This window comes from Corvus cornix, chromosome 1 (genome assembly GCF_000738735.6).
Source record: "Corvus cornix cornix isolate S_Up_H32 chromosome 1, ASM73873v5, whole genome shotgun sequence".
NCBI classification, from domain to species: domain Eukaryota; kingdom Metazoa; phylum Chordata; class Aves; order Passeriformes; family Corvidae; genus Corvus; species Corvus cornix.
Genome location: NC_046332.1, coordinates 67,069,434 through 67,095,058, shown reverse-complemented (window position 1 = coordinate 67,095,058; position 25,625 = coordinate 67,069,434). Strand labels below are relative to the sequence as shown.

At 40.6% G+C, this 25,625-nt stretch overlaps 1 protein-coding gene across 7 annotated transcripts in view; it reads left to right on the top strand.

Moving 5' to 3' along the window:
- Nucleotides 1–22,729, top strand: part of KLF12 (Kruppel like factor 12) — a 236,074-nt gene extending 213,345 nt beyond the window's left edge. For all 7 annotated transcript variants that reach the window (XM_039548681.1, XM_039548631.1, XM_039548400.1 and 4 more), the window contains one exon: nucleotides 13,522–22,729. In XM_039548681.1, coding sequence (XP_039404615.1) covers nucleotides 13,522–13,703 — 182 coding nt within the window. In that variant the 3' untranslated portion in view covers nucleotides 13,704–22,729. The remainder of the gene's footprint in view (nucleotides 1–13,521) is intronic.
- Nucleotides 22,730–25,625: the final 2,896 nt, after the last annotated feature.

Below are 25,625 nucleotides of genomic sequence, written 5' to 3'. Positions count from 1 at the left end.
GGATGTAGTTAATCCCAGCTTAAGCATCTGTAGCTCTCCACCAGCATGAAAGGAGCTTGTCTACCTGCTGTAATCATAGGATCCATCTCCCCAGCTGTGGTTCCCTGGCAGCTGGATGTCAAGGCTATGCTATCTGTCTGGGATCTCTGGGTAGTCAGAGAAGAGGGATTGGCACCTCTGGGGCATGTTATTCCCTCTTCAGGTATACTCAGGGATTGGCTTGCAAAGGTGCTTCTCTTTCACTGCTGAGTACAGAGGAAGCCCGGATACCTGCCAGGCTGTGAGCTGGCTGAATGAATTCCCACGCCAAAAGACAGCTGCCTGAATTATTTTGTAGTCATGCTGGAAGTTGGTTTATTATTTCAGGGAAAAAGAAAAATAACATCAAATCAAAACCCTTCATTAAATGGTCGGCTGATAACTGCTTTATTGACATTGCAGCAGGTATGATGAAAGAAGTGTAGTCTAGACAAATGGTCAGTGCTGAATTTAGCCAGTGGATCCAGTGAGAAAATCTGTGTCATGCTGTTAAAATTAAATGTGTTTTACAGGACACTTCTGAGTTCTTGATAAGAAGTTGATATATTCAGACTTACACGAAGCATTGGCCATGAACGTACTCCATGTACTAATCTCATCTTGCATTTTTTATCTTGGCCTTTAGTTTTGCTTCAGGTAACAGAAGTTAATTACTCACATATGACCCACAGTAATTAGTGCAGTTTTGGATAAGTATAGATGAAGTATGACAGCTATGCACGCAAGGGTGAGCAGGTTTCAGTCGGAAACTTTCTGAGAAAAGATCACAGAAACTCGGCATTGCATAATCTGTACCTTACTTTTTTTTTAGGCAGGCTGATCTTGCTGACAGTTGTTTACCTAAGCAGTATGTGTTTGAGAATTTTTTTTTCATTTACTCAATGATCTTAAAGATCTTTTCCAACCTACATTTTCTTTGTATAGCCACTGAAACATTGACAGTAGTTTGGACAGAGGAGGAAAAACAATGTGGTATTTTAACAGGATGAACAGATTTGTTGGTTGGAAGGTACACTTCTTTTCATCCTAATGAAGAACGGAAACAGAAATATTATAGATGGTAACAGTTAAATTTAATTCTCTTGGAGTAACTCCTAGGTTTTTTAAGTATGTGACCATCTAGCTCCTCAATACTTGCCACCAGTGTCCTCAAAATGTAGTGTGCTGGTGTGGGCATGGAGTCCACTGGGGGGCGGACTTGAATTACATATTGTCTCTCTGGCTAGGAAAACTGCAAGTGAAACCTCTGATAGATAGAGCATTGCATAAATCACAAGTGCTGGTATTAAATTTCTCTTTCTAGTATCAGCGTCGTGTTGCTGTTTTGCCAGATCATCAGATAAAGCTATCAGGAGCTATCGGGTGTGATGGAGAGCCTTCGGGGCTTGCAGGCAATCTCACAGCTCAGGTTTATCAACTCTTTCGGCAAGCAGAAACTGTGAGAAATTGGCTCACTGGACTTGCACTGAGTTAGTTTCTGCTTCAGTGAACTCAAAGAAAATTACTAATGTGTGACTCCACAAAGGAGTAATCTTTAAAAATGGGAAAACCAGCAGCCATGAGTTGCATTCCCGGTTTGTGTTCATCTGTGTTGCACTTGGCACAGGCCCTGGTGCTGGCCCCAGGAATGGGGAGAGTGTAACTGCTGTTTCCAAGGGGTCTGCACCCGTTCAGCCCTGGTGGGACTCACCTTCTTCATTTTGCTGCTTTTACTTTGAAGGTGGAGAAGGAAGCAGTCATAATGCTATTTTATTATCTGTAGTGGCTACTTCAGGCCTTTTAGACAGTACTAAGTTGCCACTGACACTTCCGGTAGGACAGCTGAGTCCTACAGACTGAGTAAATACTTGTTCTTTCCACTGTGTGAACATCTAAATATCTGAAGTTGCTCATGGTTAAATCCAGTTCTAGCTCATCGTGGCTACCCCCTTACCATATGGAGAAGGCCAAAGAGTTTAAAATGTTGTGTGAATCATCCTGAAGAAGTCAACAAAGAAAGAAGATGCCTGCTTTGAGGTTATGTGGGACATAATTTTACAGTGTCTGAAATACAAGAGATTTGTTCCCTGACTCTCATCTCCACAGGATTTTCATTTACTGTAGTAGTAATCAGCATTCTGTATTTCTGTGCAACCTTATTTCAGTTGTTAGTTTAAAATTTCTGGTAGAATGTGACAGTGCGGCTTTCTGGGGCCAACAGCTGCAAAAGCCTGGGACTTTTCAGGTGGCATGAAGTGGGAATGGATTTAATCCATGGGTGTAGGCACCATATATCCACAGGCATGGCTTTGCTCCTGCCTCGGAGGAGTGGAGAAGGCCAAGGCCTGTAACCAGAGCACTTTTGTGGGACTCAGATACTGGGCTGCAACTGCTGCTCTTCATCCGTGAGCCCCAGTTGGCAGTGGGTCTGAATCACCCTTCTCAGTCTGCTGCTGCAGTAGAGGGGCTGCTCTGTCAGGCTCTTACAGAGCCAGGCTGAATATACCCCCCAAGCCAAGTGAATTTTTTAGTGTTTGGTGCTTTGTCCTTGATCAACGCCTATATCATTCCTGAGAGATGAGAGCAAATACCTTTGCCACAGACGTAATGAAGCCTATTTGTCAGTGTCAAGGGGTCTTCAGCAGTGTTACATGGAGACAGTAAACATCTCAGAAGTACAGATTTGTACCTGAGAGAATGACAGCATTCCCTCCCCAAGATGTTCCTTTGTAGCTGGGTTGAGACACCACCCTAGAAGAGAGAGGACTAGTGAGTACATGGGTGTTTTATTTAGTCTGTGCTTTTTCAAACATTGCATTCCTCTCACTCACTGTTGCTCCATATATTATTTTAATATGAAAGGGCCCCTGTCATTAGTCTTTGTTCACATTTTCCTTTGAGCGCTTTCAGAGTGGACTTAAAAAGTCAGAGGTACCAAAAAAGTTATTTTTGTTTTGTAAGTTTTAAAACTCCATTCATTACCTGTTGTTTTCTTAAGGTCTGTTTAATGCCTTTTGCTAACTATAAGTTCCACAGAGATATTTAGAGGTTTGTAATCCCTTCTTTAGACAAATATTGGGAAGAAGCAACATTTTTAAAATAATCTGTCTGGATTTTACTTGAACTGTGTAGATATTTGGTCTATAACACCTCTTTGTCACCTACTCGCCAGACTCACTCTTCAAAACCCCAGCTTTTCTTTCTCATGTTCTATGTTCTCCCTATCCTTGAGCTCTTCCTCCACCATGAAAATCTGTCAGGTGAAAAAACCTCCAACAGCAGGTTCATATGCTGTTTCAGAAACTGGGAATTTAAATAAACAAAGCAAATTACTTTGCTTTAAGTAAAATAGGAGGTTCTATTTGTATTGGGTGATGCTTTTATTTTTTAAGAAATGCTTTCTTTTAGTGTTTAAGATTTACTGCCAGTTTCAATAAACAGTAGAGCCTTCCAATGTGAAAACGAGTATATTTCACAGAAGTTTTCCTTTCTAGCTTTTCTGCTCTTTCTTCATGCAGTTTCTCTTCAGAAGATAAACAGATAATTTAATAAATGAAACCTGAGCCTATTCCCATTGCTGTGGCGGGGTTCACATTTCAGGACAGAAATACATTTAAAAGCAGATGTCTGCTGGTGCAGTATGTACCAGGGTGTAAGGGCGGGCTCACCAAAGCCACCACGGCCTAGAAAGGTGATGTGGAAATGGGAGCCTCTGCATGTAGTGAGATAGTTGTCTGAGTCCAGCTAGTTACAGGCAGGTGTCCATACCAGAAGGAGCTTGTACATCCAGTTCTCTTCTAATAGCTGCTCTGTGGAAAGTTAAATGATTTCATTTTTGGCACATTTTGCAAGCTCTGAATTCACCTTACACATGGGGAGTCATTCCTCTGCATTGTAGGTCTGATGCTGTGCCGATATGGAAGGGTGCCCATGTGGTTATTCCAAGGCACTTTGATGGGAAAGCAAGTCTAATTGCGTCTGTGATTACTTTCAGTCTCAAGGTTATGAAAAATATTTGCTACAGTGCCCCTTGACTTTGTAAATATGGGGTGCATATGTGTTTTGTCTGTGTGTGGCACGAGGGAATAATGATAATTTCATTATGCAGAATAAGATTTTCTCTAAGCCAACCATTTAGTACTTAATGCTCTACCTCCAAAGAACTGCAGTTCATCTGAGGTCTCTGGCGTGATTGTGGTCTACCATGTGCAGCCCTGAAGTGCCATGAAGGCAAGAAAGATGTCTTTACTCTCACTACTTCCAAAACACTTTCCCAGATATTGCACCCAGACCTGGAGGAATAAATGCACAGGACAGGGTTTCCAACTCTCGCAGCCCACTCAGTCCCCAGCAGAGGGAACAGCAATTTGTTACTGGTGGTAACATGTCTTTTGAGAAGTGTGTCTGAAGTTGCTTGTGCCCATCCTGTCCTTGTCAGGGCAACCTTTGACCAGAAACACAGTCTTAGAGAGTGCAGCATGCTCAAAACTGCAAGTAAGCTTCACAATAGCCTTTTAAAAAATGTTTTATTTGGGTTTTCTTATTTCCTGCTTTCTTTTTTTCACACATAAAAGGAAACAAGAGGTAGAACCTGAAAATTACTGTTTTCAGTCTTCACTTTTTTGCAAATAAGCAGTTAGAAACCTGGGTAAATTCTACAAAAACTTCTTGTTTCATGGGAAAGTAAAAAGATCTGATGACACCTGTCACCTGTGTAGGATAAGGAGGTTTTTTCTGCACTTCCATGTTTTCTCCACATAGGATATGAAATAGTATTTTGGTCACATTAATGAACTTTCCCCTTGTCTCTTGTCATGCATATTTTTGTCAGTTAATATTTTTCTTTAGTATGACATATATGTAATCTGATTTTTATTGGGATAAAAATTGGTATATCTTCTTTTGAAAAGTTTAATTCCATTTCCAGCTCACTTAAATGGGAGGTGAGTTTTTTAATGCTCTGTTTCTGTACACAGCTCGGCACACCAGTGCCCATTCTCTGCTTGAGCCTGACTTGTAGCACAGTGCAAACAACAAATAATCAGTTGCGCAAACTAAGTGAGACACAGCTCATCCTTGGAGCCTTTTTGTTGTTTTTTGTTTGGGGTTTTTTTATTATTTCTTTGGCAGGTTGTTTTGGTTTGGTTTGGGGTTTTTTTTCAAAAAACAAAAGAAAGGTTTGAGTTTTATACTGAGAAACACGAGTATTTCCCTTGATGAACGTGGTGGAGCAGTGCCTGGAGCATCCAGGAGGAGTGGCAGTACCAGTATCAAAGGCAGATGGGTAGGGAAGTGTGGCTTCTGTGGTGTCTCCCTTGCAGTTACAGACCACAGTGAAGGAAAGTTGCTTTATTTGGGGAAGGCCAGACTAAAACCCAAGCCTGCAGCATGCCAGTTAAGGAGAGTAAGTGTGCAGGTGCTGGCACCCTCCATACATTTGGCTGCTGATGGAAGTATGGATCTGTTACATCACCTTTCCCAAATACTTTAGTAAGTGAAGGCTGCTATAAGAAGCAAAACCTCAGTCTTTTACCACAGCAGTGAAAATTCAGTAGTCCCATATATTTGCTGTGGCTGTTGTGAAGAAGACAACTTCATGCCATCTTCCACCCCAGATATATCTATTACATATATATATATATATATATATATATATAGTGTATGTATATACATTTGACATACACTTAAAAACTTACATATATCCACCATGTCATACAGGAAACAAATTTCAGGAAGGTTACTAAAACGGTATTTTTCATTAACTGTTGGGATTTGGTCTGGCTTCTGGATTCAGGTGCACAGGAAGAGGCCTTTTACATTTCCAAATGTTTTACTTTTTCTGCTTTTACAGGAGGTAAAATGTATCATTCTGCATCAGCAGTGCCCTTGGCAATGTATGTAACTAATCCTTGTCCCAGAGCATTAATTCATTCATATGTCACACAGTACTTGGTAGGGCCCATTGTTGGACAATGTCTCTGCAGAAGCCCCAAAAAGAGAAAATGTGGAATTTTCTTGGATTCCCCCTCTTTCTTTCTTTTCTGTGCATGTGGTTACAGAACAGGCCAGAGACTGATATAATAGATTTCCCTTCTTAAATTACAGAGAATTGAATTTTGTGACTTTAGTCCCAAAGGCTTTTTGCTGGAATTTGTATTTAAATAGTGTCAGACTGGGGCAGCTGTATACCTAGAGAGGCATGTGGGACAACAGCAGTAGAAGGAAAGAAGGAGAGTTGCTGAACTGGTACTGGTCTTGCAGAGGGAATGAGAAAAAGGGCCAGGATGGCAAACAGGACCCAAGCTCATCAGTGCAGTGAAATGAAAAGGTATTTGTGTGTTTTGGTGTGAGAAAAGGACTCCCATCTGAATTATCACAGGTGGAATTTGTAAATAATGAGTTCAAGGGCTGCTGAAGTGTACTGAAGTTCTGTCTCTTCTTCTAGAGTGGAGGTTGTCACTGTATATTTGAACTGAAGAAATTGTTTTGTTCCCAGTTTCCACATGAAGAAACCATGTCCCTGTGCTTTGCCTAAGTCAGAGAACAAGAAATAAAAAACCTGAACTTCAAGACATGTCCCAGGCAGTACAGTATGTTCCTGTTCTGCTCGTAGAAATTGTTTTGCCAGACTTGCTCAACTGATACAAAACTAATCTCTTCCCGGAAAGATATTTTATTTGCATATTTTGACAATACTGAAACATAAAAGTCAAGTTGCCTATGTTCACCAAAGGGATAGAGTGAATTAGTAACTGCATAAAGTAAATACTTGGATTTTTGCATCAAAAAGATTGAAAATATTTCAAACTTTAAAAAGGTTGAAGCTAGGATCTAGAACTTTCATTACAGAAGGTAAGGTGTTCCTAATGTGTAAGTCATAGCTTTGCTGTTCACTCTTCACAGTTTTGGGAAGGCTGATGCTTGCTGGTTTGGTTTTCTACCTGCAGAATGGCCTTGGTATTTGTTACACAGTACTACTGTGAAGAGAGACTTTTATGAGGGATTACTTTTCCAAAAAGCTTTATAAGGCACTTTGAAGTTGTAAAGTGCTTGATAAGTGCTCTATTTTTACATTAAAAAGTTATACTAATAAAAATATCACATAAAATGTAAGAATTGTCAGTTTTCCCTTTCCCCCGTGTCTGAAAGCTAAGCTCCCCTCTTCCTCTGGGAGTGCCTGAGGATGTTGATTATCAGATAGTGGTTTTGCTGTTAAAAGATTCTTTTCTGCCTGAAATGTCTTATTTTTAGTAGAAATGCGAAATCTAATTAGCCATTATTTGTGGTTTTCCATGTATGATTTCTTCTCCTAGCGTCCTGTCAGTATGGGTGCAGTAGGACTGTCCCATATGCTTCAGAACAATTCTGGTGTTTACATGGAAGCTGAAAACAGCTGACATAAATACTACACATTACATTTATTGCATAACATCCGGTAGCAGAAACCAAACCAGGAATCACCAGGAGATGTCCTCAACCCTGCAAAACTGCAGATCTGTTTGCTTTGACTACAAAATGTAGCATATCAGACATAGGGAGAGGCACGCTTGCTGGCTTGTCTATTTTCTTCCAATTTGTTTCGGGCTAAATCCTTGTGACCTCATTCAGTTTTTAGGTGGGGAATACTTCTCCAAGAGTAGTGACAGTAGAACCTTGGGGCATAAAGATGTCTTTATGCACAGAACTGTGCATGTTCCACCTATTAAATTGTGCCAATTTGACTAAAACCCATTGTATTTTGTGAGTGGGATGGGGGGGTGTCATCTTCTCCATGCCCCATCCTCTCTGGAATTACTACACAAACCTATACATCAGGTTTTGTTTCCATGTGCTTTCTAACTTTGTCTTTCACAGGGGGATGAAAGCTTAAACATAGAAAAAAATCTGACTAGATAGCTAAACCTTTATCCCTGAACAGTCCCAGAAACAGATAGCGTTGTAATGCCAGTTATGTTTATTTCCTCATTATCTCTTATTTGGAATAAAAGTGTTACCAGCATTTCAAAATGCTGCATACCATTGCAGGAAGGAGCTGCAGAGAAGAGACATAATGACTCAAGAGTCAGGGTGACAATACCGTATGCAGAAAAAATGGATAGATAGGGATGTCTGAAGAGGACATAAATAAGAAGGGACATGGCACTCATCTGTAATACCAGAAAGAGAGGGGAATTTATGCCAGAAGAAGAGAACTGTTTACAGCTTGAGCACTGGGATATTTTGTGTCCTGGTAGTAGACAGTGTTACCTCATGGGTGCCAAGAGCCTGCTAAACTGCTGGGTAAATGAAACTTAAATAATACACAAATGAAAGGAACTGCAAGTGCGCAGGAAGTACATGGGGCATCTGCAGTTGTAGTAAATAAGGTTCCTTGCCTAAGGAATGAATATAAGCCCAGCTCTGTTTCCTGGAGTTCCAGAACAGTTTCCCTGCTGGCAGAATAACCCATAACTATTTACATGGTGGTTTTGTGGTGTCTGTCTTTGAAACATCTGCCATCAAATACTGTGATACCAACTAGTTGATGGGCAGAGGATAACTTCTGAAGAACATCCCACATGGGAAATTATGCATGGCACAGAACAGACCCTGGTCCCTTCATCTGTTACATGGCATGTCTTGTGCTGGTACACAGAGCTTTTTTAATAAGGAATATGGGAATGTCATTGGGTTATAAAGTAAAAGTTCAAGAGATTTACTTCCCTGGGTGAATGATCTTCCAGATGTCAGGGTACTTGAATAAAGATATGGGAAGACAGATGTTGGGCTGTGTGAAGGGTGGAAAATTTTGAAATGGCTGAACAGTGATCATTATTCAGCATTATTGATTCAATATTTGAAGGGATTTGGAGGATTTAATGAGCAGCAGTTGTAACCATGTTCTTAAGTGCGTATGTGAGAGGAGTCGTGGTAGGTTAGGAAAAATAATATGGTAAAAGTAATTAAACTAATTTGGATTGAGGCATCTGGACTACAAAAGGCATGGGTTTGGAGGGCTGTTAGAAATGGATATTGTGTTAATAGAAGATTGAAAAATTACTATTCCCATTTGGAGCATTGGCTCATTCCTTCAAAAATTCATAATTAACACCCCCAAATAATAGAAAATACTCCTTTTCTACAGAGAGCTGTCTAGAAATACTTTTCCATGCTCCAGGGTCCCACTTGTTCTATGTAAATGGCTGTTGTGGTATACTGTTCACTATCCATATATTGCAGGACAAAGCTGAAGAATAGTATCGGAATTTCTCTGTGTTTTGGGATATTTTTGTCAGGTTTCAGGACAAAACAATAGAGCTCTCAAAGGCTGAAATAGAGGGTCAGCAAGTGTTCACAGCTGCAGGCATCTGAATTTTTAAATTGATAGATTCTTTAAAGCTTTACTGAATCAGAATATTCAACTAAACAGGATTTTGTCTTCTCTGGTTTTTCTTTTCTCCTCCTCCTAATTGCCACATATTTTTAGTCTCTTTCTGCAGCTCTCCTTGCTTCCAATTTCCCAAAACTATCTACTGTTTTGACTTCTTCATTTCTGTGTTTCCACCACCCCAAGCAAAACCCACACAGCCTGCATTTGCTCCTTAGAGCTGAACGAGAATTTGAGTGTCTGGGTACGTGAGGAGTCAAAATGTGCCCACACTTCAAGCCAAAGAGTTTCTTAAACGCTTAAACTCAAGTGCTCACACAGAGACAGAAGTGTCTGAGTCAGAATGGTTGAGTGTTTGACTTCAACTCCACTGCAATCCAGTCTTGAAATGTAGATAGATAGATAGATAGGTAGAGATATATATGCACTGCGGTTAAGTTCTTCCAGTTAACAGACTCGTTTTGTTTCCTCCTCCTTGCCCTGCTGAGGCCCAGCTCCTCTCTGTTGGTTGCGCTGAGGATTTCAGCCATGAGTGCTCAAGCTCATCAGGCTCTGGTGTGTGATACCTGACACCAGCTTCTCAGCTTGTAGCAATGGTCTCAGCTTGGTCCTTTCTCCATCATTTGAATTCCTGGGTCTTCTGGTTTTGACAAACTCAGTGGTTAGTCTTCATGTCTGGGATGACACCAAATAAAATGTTAAGGGTTAGTATGTGAAGGACATTTTTTTTCTAGCACTTGAGCATGCACAGATAATGTAGCTGTTCAAGAGAAAAGTAGTAGTACTATTCTTTCCCTAAAAATTACATTTTCATAAAATGTTGATTAACCTTAATGAACAATCATATCTTTCACAGTTGTCTTTACAGTGGCCTTTTTAAGGTACATATGAGTGAATGTCTTCAGAGTAAGGCTACTTTGGCTGTTTTTTTCCTTCTTACACTAAACATGTGTATTTAATTGAAAAAAATAAAAGATCCTCTTAGGTTGAGCTTGTAAGAGTGATTCTCCTTCAGTGGAGTAAATACCTTGAAAGGAATGTGGTCAGTCTTGTCTCTTTCACATAGCTCCAAAAGGGCTGGGTAGGCAGGACTCACTGAGGAAGGACGCTGGAAGCAACACGTGGGAACTCCAGCTGAGTGATCTGCACTCACATCCTTCCATCAGCTGACTTTCATTTCTTACCTGAAGCAATAAAGTTTTAATGGATGAACAAACTGTTTCTGGTATTTCTCATGCAAACCATCCGTTTCTGCATTGGGTTCTGTTTTCTACCGAGGGAAGGAAGATCTGGAATTCTGTGTACCAAGGGGAAGGATTTCCTATCTTTAATATTATTATTAGTAATCTGGACAAGGGGGTCAAGTGCACCCTCAGTAAGTTTGCAGATGACACCTAGTTGGGGAGTGTTGATCTGCTGGAGGGTAGGAAGGCTCTGCAAATGGATCTGGACAGGCTGGATCCATGGGCCTGTGGTATGAGAGTCAACAAGACCGAGTGCTGAGTCCTGCACTTCAGTCACAACAAGCCCATGCAGTGCTACAGGCTGGGGGAAGAGAGGCTGGAAAGCTGCCCAGCAGAAGAGGATCTAGGGATGCTGGTTGACAGCTGCTGAACATGATCCATCAGTGTGCCCAAGTGGCCGAGAAGGCCAATGACATCCTGGCCTGTATTAGCAATAGTGCGGCCAGCAGAACCAGGGCAAGGATTGTCCCCCTGTACTCAGCACCGGCGAGGCCACATCTTGAATCCTGTGTTGAATTTTGTCCTTCTCACTAAAAAAAGGCCATTGAGCTGCTGGAGTATGTCCAGAGAAGGGCAACGGAACTGGTGAAGGGTGTGGAGCACAAGTCTTACCAGAAATGGCTGAGGGAAGTGGGGTTCTTCAGCCTGGAGAAGGAGAGGGTCAGGGGAACCATTTTGCTTTCTACAAATACCTGAAAGGAAGTTGTTGCAAGGTGGGGGTTGGTCTCTTCTCCCAGGTAATAAGCGATAGGACAGAAGAAAATGGCCTCTAGTTATACCAAGGTTGTACCAAGATAGGTTTAGACTGGATATTAGGAAAAAAGTTCTTCACCCTGGTTGTCCAGTGAAGTAGTTGAGTCTCCGTCCCTGAAGATGTTTAAAATCTCAGATGGTTTTAAGAATCCAGAGATTAAGAAATATCTGTGGTGTGAAAGTGTCTGTGATCAATTAAGCCAACCAAGGTAGTATATGGTGAACAAGAGAGTTTTAAAGTGTGTTGAGGGATGGGCAGGACAAGCGCTGCACTTGGAAAACATAATTATGGTGTGACGAGAGCGTTGGAATCAACCTGCCAAGTTGGATGGGGGTACTGCTATATTTGTACAGTGCCCTGCACCAACTATTTGTGGCAAGAATATCTATGTAAGACAGTTTGGTGGCGAATTTGAGCACATTTTGTAGCACCGTGTCATTGGCAGGAGTGTGCCTCCCACCATCTGCCATCTAGCTTGTGCCTGCCTGTCCAGCTCACAGCAGCTGCTGGATTCGAGGTGCCCAACGCTGTGGCCACCCAGTGGCAATGAGCACTGTTTGGTGCTCTGTGCTTGGTTGGGGAGTATGAAATTATCTAGGCTGAGTTGCTGCTGGTGCAACTGTTGTGGTCAGAGCCCTGATTGCTGGGTTCTCCTCGCAGCAACTGTTTCCCACCCCCATCTGACATCAAAACTGCAGCACAGCCCAGATGGTGCACAGAAGGTACCAACCCAAGGAGCTCAAATGTTGCTGACAACCTCGCTGACATGTCATGCTGATGTCTGTACAGCACTCGGTTTCCTTACAGAGGCCATTTCACCTGGATTTTTCAGGGCTGTTTGAACTTTGTGATGATACTCTTACTTGGAAATTTTCTTTTGAAACTGAGGGCTCTCTGCAAAGCATTTATTGACTTTTGAAGAGACACAGGGAGGGAGGTTCTGCCTACGACAAAGCAGGTGTTGCGTCACTGGTTCATGTAATTGAAGTAATTTCTTGCAAGCTGCTCATGATTCATAAGAGATAATAAATAACTGAAGAATGATTGTGCCTGGCAAAGGAAACAGTTGTTGCAGAGATGCTGTTTCATTGTCCAGGTTGTGATTAGCCGGTTTCAGAAGGGGAAGTAAAATTTTAGACGCACAAAAGGAAGATAAATACGGACCTCACACAGTTTCCTTTCCTCAGTTTTGGTTTATGCTGAACTGTGGGATCAAGGTAACTGCCAAGAGCATTTCTACAGACACTGAGAGTAGGTAATAGAAGTCACAGAAAGTATAGCCTAGAAGCATGGCAAAAGTGGGATTTTATAACAGTTTGCTTTATGAAAGCACAGAATCCAGTTTGGCTCTATTAACCTTGTCCTCTGACATAATACAACATCATTCTTACCCTTAAATATAAAGCAAGATGGTAGGATTTTCCAAAAATCTGCATTAGTCCAAGTCTGAGCTCACTGAAGTAAATGGGTATTTATGAACAGTGTTGTGCAAGTCCCATAGCTGAGTACATTTAAAAATTGTACACCATTCCTAGTAGCATCTTATGCAAAATTAATTTTACTGAAGTAAGTGCAGCAAGTAAAGAGGAGGTTTTGCAGATTGAGTTTTTATGTTTCATTGTGAAATTGTAGTTGATTTTTACCAGCTTACTAAGAAATGTCCCGGAGTGCTGTTTACACAAATAATCAGAAACCTTCATAAGCATTGTAGAATAGTGGAAAGTCTGTGTCAGCCTGTGGTAAATTGTGGAAATATCAGGTAATCTGGTCATTTGGGGAGAAAGTGTAGCCTGACAAGATGGGGGTTGCAAACCCATATGGTAATCATGAGAATAATTACACAGCCCTTTGTCCTGATGTTAATCCTCGCATCACTCCTGCAAGGTAGGATCTATATTATTGCTTTAATCCTGTTGATTTTCTTAATCGTGTGAATGCCAGAGGAATGATAAATCTCAAGGCCTTTTTCCTTATATTCAGCAGATCCAGTACCTCATAATTGTGTAATTTGGCCTAAAGCAACCCCTAGGCAGTGCATATTCATGGGAAGCGTGCAGAGGGGATTGTGGGGATTAATAGCAACAAGGGGAAAGTCACAACCTGTTTTTCCCCTCCCCTCTTTCTTTTGTTTCTCCCAGGAGAAAAACCCTACAAATGTACCTGGGAAGGCTGCACCTGGAAGTTTGCTCGATCCGACGAACTGACGAGGCATTACCGCAAGCACACGGGAGTGAAGCCATTCAAGTGTGCAGACTGTGACCGCAGCTTCTCCCGCTCGGATCACTTGGCGCTCCACCGCCGCAGGCACATGCTGGTTTGAGACACGCTACCTGTTCCAGCCGAGTTTAAGAGCTGGGTCTCTTAACTACCCGCAGTGAATTCAGCAGGGCTGAATCCCCCTCTACAGTGTTAACAGACAGGGCTTTCCCTGATGTCTGTAACAAGAAATAAAAACAGAAATCAAAAAAAAGCAGGAAAAGAAGTGCCACTCTTCTCCTCGCCATCTGAAGTTAACCCTGTCTGCCCCTCAGCATGGCTACCCCCTGAAAGTGTCATCACAATCACCTGGGAAATAGCAGCCGAAATGCTACAGGAATGGGCATTATTTTACATGCTGCATCCTTTGACAAGAAATGTTTATAGCTTGTATGTTTTCTCAGCTGCCAGACATTTTGTTCCTGAAAAATCACTGCTGATTGGAGGATAGATACCACGAACCGATGATGATGATGATGACGATGATGATGATGAGGATGATGATGAGAGCAAGACCACTAGATCTGTATTATGCCATCTTTTCCCCTTGTTTTCAGTACCATCTGGCTGATGTCAGCACTGCACCGGAGCTGTGCTACAGACAAGCTGCGTGTGAGTAGGCAAGAAGATACTGCTGGAGAGGTCCCGCTGCCAGAGCTGGAGGGTTGCTTGATCAGACTTTTGCAATAATGGTGGTGGCATTTTAATATCATACCACAATTTGTCATTATGCCCTAGAGGACACCAGCCATTTAACCTTTTTCTTTTATCTTTTTTTTTTCCTTCTTTTCTTTCATTGTTGTTGTTGTTGTTGAAGTCTGTAAAATAAGCAAAGAGCAGCATCATCTCTGCTGGAGTACCATATTAAGTATCTGTATTTTACCATGGACTTATTAGAGCCATTTTCTGATTTGTATAGAAAGAGCCTACCTAAAAACTACTACCCTATTTTCAATGTGCAGTTTTCTTTCATGCAGGTATCCTCTTTCCCACAACCATTATTTGAACACAAGGAAATAGTCAGATCTTTTACTTGCTGGTATCAAGGTTGGTGGTATAGCCATTCATGAAATGGAATTGAATGTATCATCAAAACAAAACAGAGAAGAAACGGCTGCATCTCTTGCAGAGAAAAAGCAATAATGAATAAAATGGCTCTTGAGACAATAATTTACTCCACACCAACAGAAGTGGGGGTATGCAGAAGCAGCATGTAAGATTTAAGCATTTAAGTTAATCTTTTTGATGGTTTCACTGACCTGCTAGGTACCACAATTAAGTACTTTTATTTCCTTTAACATTAATACTTGTGTCTGGAAAGCAGGAAAGATAAAGGAAAGAGCTGATTGTTGAGGAGGTAGGGGATGAACTGTGGGTAGGACAGAGAAATATTTCTGCAGTGGTGCTCTGCAAGACATTAGATTTCTCCCTGGGAGTTAGGGAATAACAAGATTTTGCCAGCTGTCTAGTATGATATAAATGGCCCTTTATATGGGTACCAGTGGCTGCCTCTGCTGGGATTTTCAATCCAAGCCTTTTCAGATTAAATAAAAGGAAATTCTTGATCATTCCCATACAGCCCTATAATTGCAAACCAATTTGTATTAATTGAATTATGTAGGAAAGAGAGAAACTCTTAGTCATCAGTTATTCATGCAAACAGAATAGTGTTTTTCTGTTTTCTTTCCTCACGAGGATCTGCCTATTCAGCTAAATTCGACAAAGGGGAGGCTTGGCAATATTTTTTAAGTGTTGAGATTTTCATAGCTTAGAGATGAAGGATGTAAACGAAAAGGTCTTTTGCAATGCATTTAATTATGAATATTTGGTTCCAGGAATTGCACAGATTAAACTTGTGATGCCACTTGTTCGTTTTTAAATGTTTGACCATCTCAGTTAGTATCAGATTCCTGAAGTAAACTTAGTAATGTTGGGGGGATTCTGAAATCACGGTAATCTTTAAGAAAAAATGATGCAGAGTACCCATACAGATACAAAAGCAATTGCAGTTAATTGAGGATTAATATGACTGGGATAATACTTTATAACAGCATTCACCAACCCCAGAGTTTGATTGTTTTAAATATCCTTAATATTCCCCAGAATGGATAGTTTATCAGCTTTCTGAAAGAACTTACTAGTGTTAAAGCTCAGGCTTCCCACTGAGGAGTGGTCAGCAGAGAAACTCAACACAAATTATTCACAGTCATTCTGGGACAAATGCCTCTATCAGTTCCCACTGACCATGTCAGTGAGCTACTTCCACCAAATTCGACAACATTCTAGAATCCATCTCCCAATCAGGGACAGGTCAGGGCTTCTGGCTAGACCATGAGGCATTGCAGGGCAGCAGAACTGTGTCTTTACCAGCAGCATTACTGCTGTTGATTTAAAAAACTGGTTGTCAAAGTATTGTGTGTGAGGTGCTTCATGGATTATGTCTGAGGTCTGTTTTTTGTGTACTTCCATATCATGCCCTTAAATGCATCTGTCATTGTTGGCATTTAGGGAAAGAAGTCAGGTCAGGTAGAACTCCATTGATAAAATTTTTTTCCTGACCAAGAATATTTTACCAACTAATTATTTGAATAGCAGTAATTCCGTTGAAGAACCAATGGCATACAGAATTCCTTTTGGGATCTGTGATTTTTTTCTCTTATAGAAAATTAAGTTTATTTGAGCAGAAGCTCTTAATGGACATTCTGTTAGCATACAGGAGGACGTGATGTTACTCTCGAAGGCAGGGTGGAACTGGGAGAGATCAGTGTTCCTCTTCAGGCTTCCCCTGTAGTCAATGAAGACAGAAAAAGTACAAGAGAAATGGAGAAGAGGCCTTAAATTTTACCATTCAGCTTTGAAATGCCCTGTGGAGGAACATAGGTATGACAGACTCTGGAGAGGCTAGTCTCCAAGGCTGAGGTTGGTTTGTGTGAATTCCTGGTTTTTCAGCTGGTTGCCTGTTACTTTATGCATTGGAAACACTGCAACAGAAAGGGGGTCTGGTTTTATTCAAAAAAACCCCAAAGGGATAGAGGGTTAAAGCAGCACTCATGCCAAGGGACACAGGCATGGAGTGTGGCAATGGTAGGAGAATGAAGCCGAAAGGTAAAGGAGCGTGTGCTACATTTTTTCACAGGCAGGAAGTACATCCTCAACCTTTCCAGCACATGTGCAAGGGCTCCTCATGCTGCTGTTACCTGTAGACTTGCACAACCAGCAGTAGTCCACCACTGGGTTTCAAGTACCCAGTATGGTTCTTGACGAGGTTCTCATTCATACCAGCACCTGCAGGCTTTGATCCCAGTTACTCCATGAGGTCATTTTCTGGTTTTTGTCCTCTTCAGAAGTATTTTAAGAGAAGTTACTTGGTGGGATGGGGGTTTTTGAATGTGGAGCTGATTTTCCCCAGATCCTCAGTGTGTCCTTGCCTTCCCTGGCTGTGATTCAGACCTGCCAAATTTCTGTGCTTGTGCAAAGACCACGGGCAATTGCTCCAGGGTAGTTTCCTCAAAAATCCTGGTACCCCACCACAGGTCTGTGACATTTCCTGGCTGTGGTGAAGGCTTACATCATGTGTAGCATGTGGCAGTACCATATCTCATCCTGACACGATGCAGTAGGTCCATCTTAACTGAGCAGTGGGGAGACACAAACAGTCTTTCAGAAAGACAGAGATTCAGGCCACCATGCTGTGACATTGTCCATTACAGCTTGCAAGGAAATTATGCCATGAAGTGTCAGATTTCATATGTTTTCAAAAGTTCTAAGTGGATTTGTCAGGAAATCTCAGTAGCCAGCATTTTAGGAAAATGTAATGAGCAAACAGCTCTGATACAGAACTTTTAAAATTTTTAATTGTCATTATTTTTTCAGCACCCCTTATATTCAGCACTGTTAAATTGGCTCATTGCAACAGCAGTTTTTACTTGGGGATGAAGATGCAGTATTCCTTATTCTCTCTCATGCTTACATAATTAATTAAATAGATTTAGACTGACTTGTATATGTGATTATTTGCTGGAATAATGTATAACAAAATTAACAGTGTTGAAAATTACATCAGTGATGTTGATGTTTGGCTAAACCTGCAGTGCAGAGCATGGACAAATAGCTGGACAGCCTTTCTCCCCTTTAATAATGGGAATAACAGTGATCATCAGTCTCGTTTTCCATTAGCCACACTGAAAATGTATTCTAGTTGCCATTTATAAATTTATCTTCTGATAATAAATGCTGTTTAATGTAAGAAAATCTCTTTCTCCTTTATTGAAGGTGGGTACCTCAAAATCAGAGTAAGTATGACTAATAATATCCCACTTACTTTTAGTTTGAATTTGGGTTTGGAAAGATCATTTTATGAAACTGCATTTTCCACAGCAGACGAGTCTTAAGATCGTTCAGTAAATCCATGCTACTCCCCCATGCTCATCCTTTACGCTCATGTATATAAACCCCAGCACTTCCCAAGCCCCAGCAGTGTCTCTACCCATGTTCAGGTAATAAACAAGTTTATTTAAAATGAAAATTTAGGAAAAAAAAACCAGAAAAGGAAGAATTTTAAATAAATACTGTTATAGAAAATACCACCTTAAGAAACCAGCTCATGTTATTGTGTTATGCCTTTGCCTGTGATACATGACTGGAGAAGTGCACAAAGAAATTGTTGTATTTTCACAGTTTTGCTATAGCGTAGCAGTTGCTGTGTAATGTAGGCTTATGAAGTCATGCCCATTGGAACCTTGAAAAGGCTTCAATTCCCCACAATAAACCAGTTTTTGGCATAAAAATGTAACTAAGGATACTGCATCTTTAGAAATCAAAGTAACTTGAAAATATTTTACTATACTTGTAACAGTTAAAATATCATGTAATAGATGTGATAATGGAAAAGTAGTTTCAAACTCACAGTTTTACGTGGGGTGTTAAATAGGTTAAATGAAGTACATTTTTAAACAATCCTTACCTTCATTTTTTGTCAGGAAGCCTGTTAAGATAATGCCTTGCAGAGCTGAAACACAAAACACAAGAAGTAAATTGTTCTGTTTTATCAGAGCGTGTTTTCTCTGCAAAATGGAGTGGCCACTTCTTTGCTGTTTTGCAGATGATGTGTGATATAGCAAAGTTATACTGAGGAGTCCTTCAGTGTCAAGTAAGTCAACGCTCAATGTCTTTGACTGAATAAAGGAAGAAAACACTTAAAATGAAAACCATATGAAAGGTTTGGCGTTTTGTGATTTTTTTTTTTCCTTCTGGCATTTAACAATGAACTGCAGATACAGGAATGGCAAACACTCATATGATTTTATTTCTTCTTGTATTTCCCTGACTACAGTACATCTTGATTAAAGGTTGCAGAGCTGAAATAGGCAGCTGCTTTTTGCTGATTCCAGGGGAGTTTAGTCTTCTAGATGCAGTAACATGTCAAGAATATGCATTGTAGCAGGACAGTTCTGACATTTAAAATACACAAACACTTCAGTGAGATAGGCTAAAATCTTTTTCAAAGGTGAAACAGAAACTGAAAGTGCCTGTAATTAGAACTGATGGGATGTTCCTATACTTTTACACAGCAATAACTTAATGGGATTCTGTTAACAATAAGGTGAAAATGAAATTTTACTTGGAGAACAATAATGCAGCACAGAAACAAACACAAAAGTGCCATTTGTATGTTCACATGTTGAGATACTGTGTTAGAGGTTTTAGTTATTTTCTCAGATAACATCTGTCATATATTTGTAAAAAGAAAATAAATCTTAGTTTACAAATGACTTGTAGCTGTACCGATTCTCAGTAGGTGCGATTGGAGGTTGTTGTCAAAGCAGTGTTTTAGTGGATTTCTTCCTAATTTATGTTGGATATGCCTGTGTATCCAGGGTATTCTCTAGTGAAGTAATCCAAAAACCAGCAATAAGCCCAATGGAGCTTTTTTAGGGAATATGATAGAACAGGGATTCTCTCGAAAAATCCTCTGCTTTGAACTCTGGAAACACAAGAGTTCACCTTATGTCTCCCTTCTCTTCATCATGTAATGCTCATAGTATTTAATACCATCTTGGTTGACTTCATGAGTGGACAAAATATATCACTTCTCTTTCTTTTGGGGACAAATGAGTGAAAAATTGGGGACTGTCAGTCTAGAGACTATTTGAATAGCAAACAAGAAGTCAGTATTCCTAAAATGAAGTATGGAGATTTTTATATTGAGTGGCCTAAACATTTGCATCAGTAGACTAATTGATCTTACCAGAAAATGGCCAGCTCTGACTCTTGCACTCTTTATTTTTTCTCAATTTTTTTTGGTAAATATTAACTACTGCTAATGGATTCCTAAAATAGCAGTGTAATGCCAGCCCTCATGCTTCTTCTATTTTTAAAAATTAATTTATTGGAAATCAAAATGTAACTGGTTGTCCTAATGCCTTTGCCAAGGAACATTGCTTTCCATCCTTTGAATCTGTACCTGTCATTTATCCAGGCAAAATTTTGTATTTCAAAAATTCTGCATTTTGTCTATACTTCTGCTACCATTAGTGGGTTGCTGCTGAAGTCTCACTGAGGCTCATACACAGATGAAAGTGCAGGTGCAAAAACAAAATCTCCCCCAAAAAAGCGGAGGTGGGACGCACATGTGGAAATTAGATATTCATGCAGATGAGTTAATTATGTGACAAGGCTGCTTGTTCAGTAACAAATTTAAATGTTAACCACTGGCAGAAATAATCCCATCAGAACATACATACAGTTAATCTGTTGTCCTGAGTTTAGCTCCAGATATTAAGCACATAAAAGAATACAACTCATGCTGGGGATTTTGGGAAAGCACCAGGGAATGTGTTACCAGAAGGACAAAGGAACCATTTGTTTCTTAGCCAGTACCTGAGCCGTTCTTGGAGAGGAACATTTGGTTCTTTGGTCTGGAGCAACAACACTACGAGGGGGCGCCCTTAGAAATCTGCCATGTTGGAAGGTTTGGCTGATTCCAGCCCTGCGTGTTTTAGTTCTTCTGTAGGAAAAGGCACCTTGTCTTCACCATCCCAAAATGAGCCAGTTTTTTTACCTTCATTCTGAAAAGCAAGTTCTGAGTTAGGGTTCTTTTTTATTTTTTTTTTTTTAATTTTTTTTTTTGGGGGGGGGAGGGGTTAGTCTGTTTTGTTTTGACTTTTTTGGGTTTTTTTGTTTTATTTGTTTGGGTTTTTTGCTTTGCCAGCGTTATTCTATAGCAGCTCATTCTCACTGACTTTAAATTATGAAATAAAATTATTTGCCCTTGTAGTAATTTTTACATTATTCAACACAGAGTTCTTCAATCCTCCAGGGAAGCAAAGCTGGGCATGTGAATTTTAGCTATTACAAAAATAAGAATAAAAAAAATTAATTGAATGAATGGCCTGCAACATCTTTCCCAATTCAGAGTCAGAAGTTTCAGTGAGCCAAGGTGCTCTCAGTTACAAAAGAAGAGGTGGTTCACACATTGACTTGCTCTGTGCTGTGACCTCAGCATTTAAAAAACAATAATTCAGTGTCTGGCATGGTGATGGATTTGATGGATTGTCTTAAGCATGAACCATGAAATACATAAATAGGTTCAGATACCGCTTTTCTCCCTCTCCCTTTCTAGGCCTTTCTAGATGTAAAAGAGCTTTGGAAAGACAACTTGAGCCAAATCTTCATGGCTGAACTAATACTTTTCACAATTCAGAGTTCATGTTGTCATTTCTGGTTTCAGATTTTTTCACTGCTGCATTTCCATCTAAACCTGCATGGTTTCTTTCCTGATTGTCCTATACATGGCTTCCTTGGTAATGTAAGTTCTTCACTGAACACCTACACAATATTCTCTCTTGACCTTCTGTCTGTTCTTACAAAGTTGTGTTTCCCATTTGCACATTTGTAGAATATACACAGAGATAGTAATGAATTACTTAAGTTTCATGCACCATCAGTCTTAAGACCTTCAACCCCACACACAGACACATGCATGCATACACATCAAGGGAAAGAGAGATTTGGACGCTGCTGTCAACATGTGGGGTCAAAAATACCATTAAATCAGAAAGTTCTTTCAGCTGTGTTTAGTAAGAAACAACAATACTGAAAAATACCATTCTTGGCCAAGTTACTTATGGAAGAAGCAAATTCCCCTATGGTGTTATTTGAATGAAAACCTAAGGATGGGATTGTATTTGGCCCCAAATTGTTCCTTCTAATCAGGTCATTACTGTTGTATGTACCAATGAGTGTTAATTTGATCCTCCTGTGTAAAAATACAAAAACATCCCGTAGGTTACCAAGCGATTCATTTGAGACTGAAGCTTCACAGCAATGGAATTAGTATGTACAGCACCTCAATCTTTTTCCTAGATAAGATGCAAAAGGGAGGGCCATTATCAGTAACCCCATAGAGATAGTAGTGTCAATAGAGCTCCTACATTTAAAAGGAATAAAAATACCAGTGCTAGCAGGCAAACATATTAGTTTTTTAGTCTTTCTTTTGCCTTCTTTTCAGAAGCTTTTAAATACAAAAATTGCTTTTCTTCAAAAATTAAACTTCTGAAGATCTAATTTCCCAATAGTTTCCTCTGCATTTATATACTATGTAGTGTTTAGGCAATGCCTATGTTATAAGTTTATTAATATTATGTAAGTGTTGTTCTTGTATTTATGTATAGTGTATGTATTGTAAATATACTCAGAGCTTTTTTTCCTCTTACTGTAAAAAGGTGATTTTTGCCCTATGATAATGTAAAGGGAGTCCCCTAATGAAATTCTGTCAGAGGATGATTATTCCACTCTATTCTCAAAGATTTAAATGAACAAGTGTTATCGTTTTAAATGGTGTCTCAGACATATTTTGTTGGTGCATTGCTTTTCTGTATTCAACTTTCCTATGAATTGAGCTGTGAATTGAAATAGAGTTTAAACCTTTAAATGTATGCATTTGTACAATTATCTGAATGGAGGCATGAAGGTTAAATAAAGCATTTTGTATGGAACAAACCCCCTAATTACTACTGTGGATGACTCAAACCTTCTGGAATACCAAGTTACTAACTTTTTAAAATTAAACCTTTGTTTTCTATAAACATATAGTGATTTTTTAATGGAATGTTTGCTTAAGAAGTGGATTTTACTTGCTTTTCTGATTTTTTAAAAGCCATCACAGAGAGTAGACATTCTTTCTCCTTTCACAGAATTTGCATTTGTGGCAAAGCTGGAACAACTAAAACAGCGCTCAGCAGTACAAACAAAATGTCCTGGGATTATATAAAAATATTTTGTGTTAGTATGTAATCTGAGTTCCCCAAGTACTTTAGAAGGGAACTCTTTGCCTCTGCCCCTCTCCTTTCCGTGTGTGTGGGGAGGCTGGTGCAGTTGATGTGCAGCGTCTGTAAGGTACCGCTGTGGCCGAGAGAGGGTTTGTTCACTGTGTGCCCTTGCAATGAAGGAACAGCTGCTGGAGGAGGGCACTGGCACACTGGAAGCAGCAAGTTCATACCTGGTTAAAGAGAGTTGGTATTTGCAATTGCTCCTAGGGACACTCTTAGGCCTGTGGGCTTCTCCCTTGTGTCTGACCATTCCAAAATAAAAGCTTCCTTTACGTTTGAGCCAGCCTAGGACAACTGGATGTAAAGTCAGAGGCTTGGAGATGCACTTCACCTTTACTGGTGAAATTTCCCCTTAAAATTAATTTTTCCCTTCCCTTGAATTCCCATTCACTTACTTTTAACCAGTATGTTCATTTATCTAGTAAAAGCTGTAGTGTTACACAGTTACAGTCAGAGAAACGAGTAAACAAAGTTATTTGGAGACCTTTGAGCCTTATGAAGAGATGTTTCTCAACCAAAGCTGTGCTAAAACAGATCTTCCATCTCTCAAACCACTGATGAATTTAAAAATCAGATAGTCACACTGGCCCTTCCAAAGCACTTCTGCTTTCCACACAATAAGCTGTTTGTTCTTCCTCAGTGTGTGTTTAATTTCATTTTTTCTCCCAACAGTGCCATAAGTATAAAATGCATCACTGCCTGTTTAGTCTGACCTCCTCAGTGAACGCCCACACCATCCTCTGCCCTGACCCATGCTCTGTTCCTGAAAAGTTATTTCTTCCACTTGCACAAACAACTGCTCAATTGTCATCTAATCCCTTCCCCCTTTTTTCCCCCTTTGTTATTGAACAGTCCACTTGGAATGAAAAGTTGGCACGTTGTGTTAAGTACATCTTACGGGGCATGTCTGGCTCTCCATGAGCATGACAAGGAGTGGCCTCTGGTAACCACCTTCAACTTTGCACACTGAGTTACTAGATCAGATAAGCCCAGTTCCCTCTCTACGTGCAGAAAAAAATCACATCGGTATCATCCTTGAACGCAGGGAGATTGCCCGCCTCCCAGATGGAGTTCTGGCAGTGCAGACTTTCATCTGTGGATTTACAGTGCACGTCCTCGTGTCCAGCCTCTAACAGGAAAGCTCCTCTCTGAGAGGTCTGTCTGAAAGATCTGCTCGCTGCACTGTGGCCCAGTGGCGTGAGATTTTGGTTGGGAGTTGAAAGGGCAAGGTCAGGAGAAACACATGTTGGTGATCACCAAGTATTTATCCTTTCCAAAGTGAAGCCAGCACTGTGGTCCAGGCTGCCATGGATGTAATCAGTCTCTTCAGCAGTGTCTGTGGTGCACACTGTGGAAACCTGTCCCTAAACAACCCTCCCATCCTTGCAAACCAGGCAAAGTTAAACCCTTTAAATAGACAGATTCAAAGGCAATTGACTGAAGCTGAAGTGACTCATTAGTTAAGCAAAAAATGCCAGAATCGCAGAATGGTTTGTGTTGGCAGTGACCTCTGGAGGTCAAGTGATCCAGTCCCCTGCTCAAACAGGGACACCTAGGGCCAGTTGCCAGGATTGTGTCCAGATGGCTTTTGAGAATCTGCAAGGATGAAGACTCCACAGCCTTGCTAGGCAGCCTGTGCCAGGGGTCAGCCCCCCTCACAGTGAGAAAGTGTTTCCTGATAGTCAAAATAGCACCTGACCATTTGGAGTCCCTGCCTCTCACTGTGGCCATTAGGCAGACCAGGCTCTCTGGTTCAGGTTTTTTACCCAGTCCGTAACTGGCTACGGTATTTTCTGTGAGAGGCCCCAAATAGCAGCAGTAGCCATACCCTTCCTGTTGAAGCGTACTCACAAAGGCATTTACTGCCTCACATATTTGTCTTACCAAAAATATATAGCCCATAATAACTAGACCTGCCCCTTACAAAGGAATGAATAACCAGATTTAGCCAGCAAGCTGAAACATGTCAATATATTTTATCCTTTATGTTTTCATTTGTATCTTTGCACAACCTTGCTCACAGGTGCACTGTGCCCTTTCCTGGTTATCTTTCTCATTTGCTGGGGATATTGATCTATAAAACCTCCTTGTAAAATATTTCAAATAAATTCTTTGTTTTTTCTGGGGTGACTTCTCTACACCTGTATTTTTGGGCCTATGCAGAATATTAACAGACAGAAACTAACAATAAAGTCCAGAAACTACTGCAAAAGCAAACAGTGAAACCAAGACGCTTGCAAAGCGCTATAAATCTCTGCTGAGCTCGGGTTGCTGTTTAATCTTTATATACAGGTACGTCTCAAGGTTATCTGCTCCTGAGGGGTTCTCTGGAGGCTTTTGTGATTTGTCATCTGCTCAGCTTATCAGTCGCAGGTATTTCCCCTTGTAACATTTATTATGGGCTCCCCTCTGTGTTTGTTAGAAATGCAATGCCCTGAAGAGGCTCTGGCATGCAGTTTGTAAGGAGTTATTAAATCTCCCTCTCCCGTGATCAACTGGATTGTAAATGTGGCACATGCAGCATAGCATGTGTGGCAGCACCAGTGGCTGAACACCCTCACTGGGACTGGATGGAAACAAGGAAGCCTGCAGCTCTGGAAAGGAGTTTTCTGTCTACATCCAGCAGCCTCTGGCTGGAAAAGCACAGTTACATACAT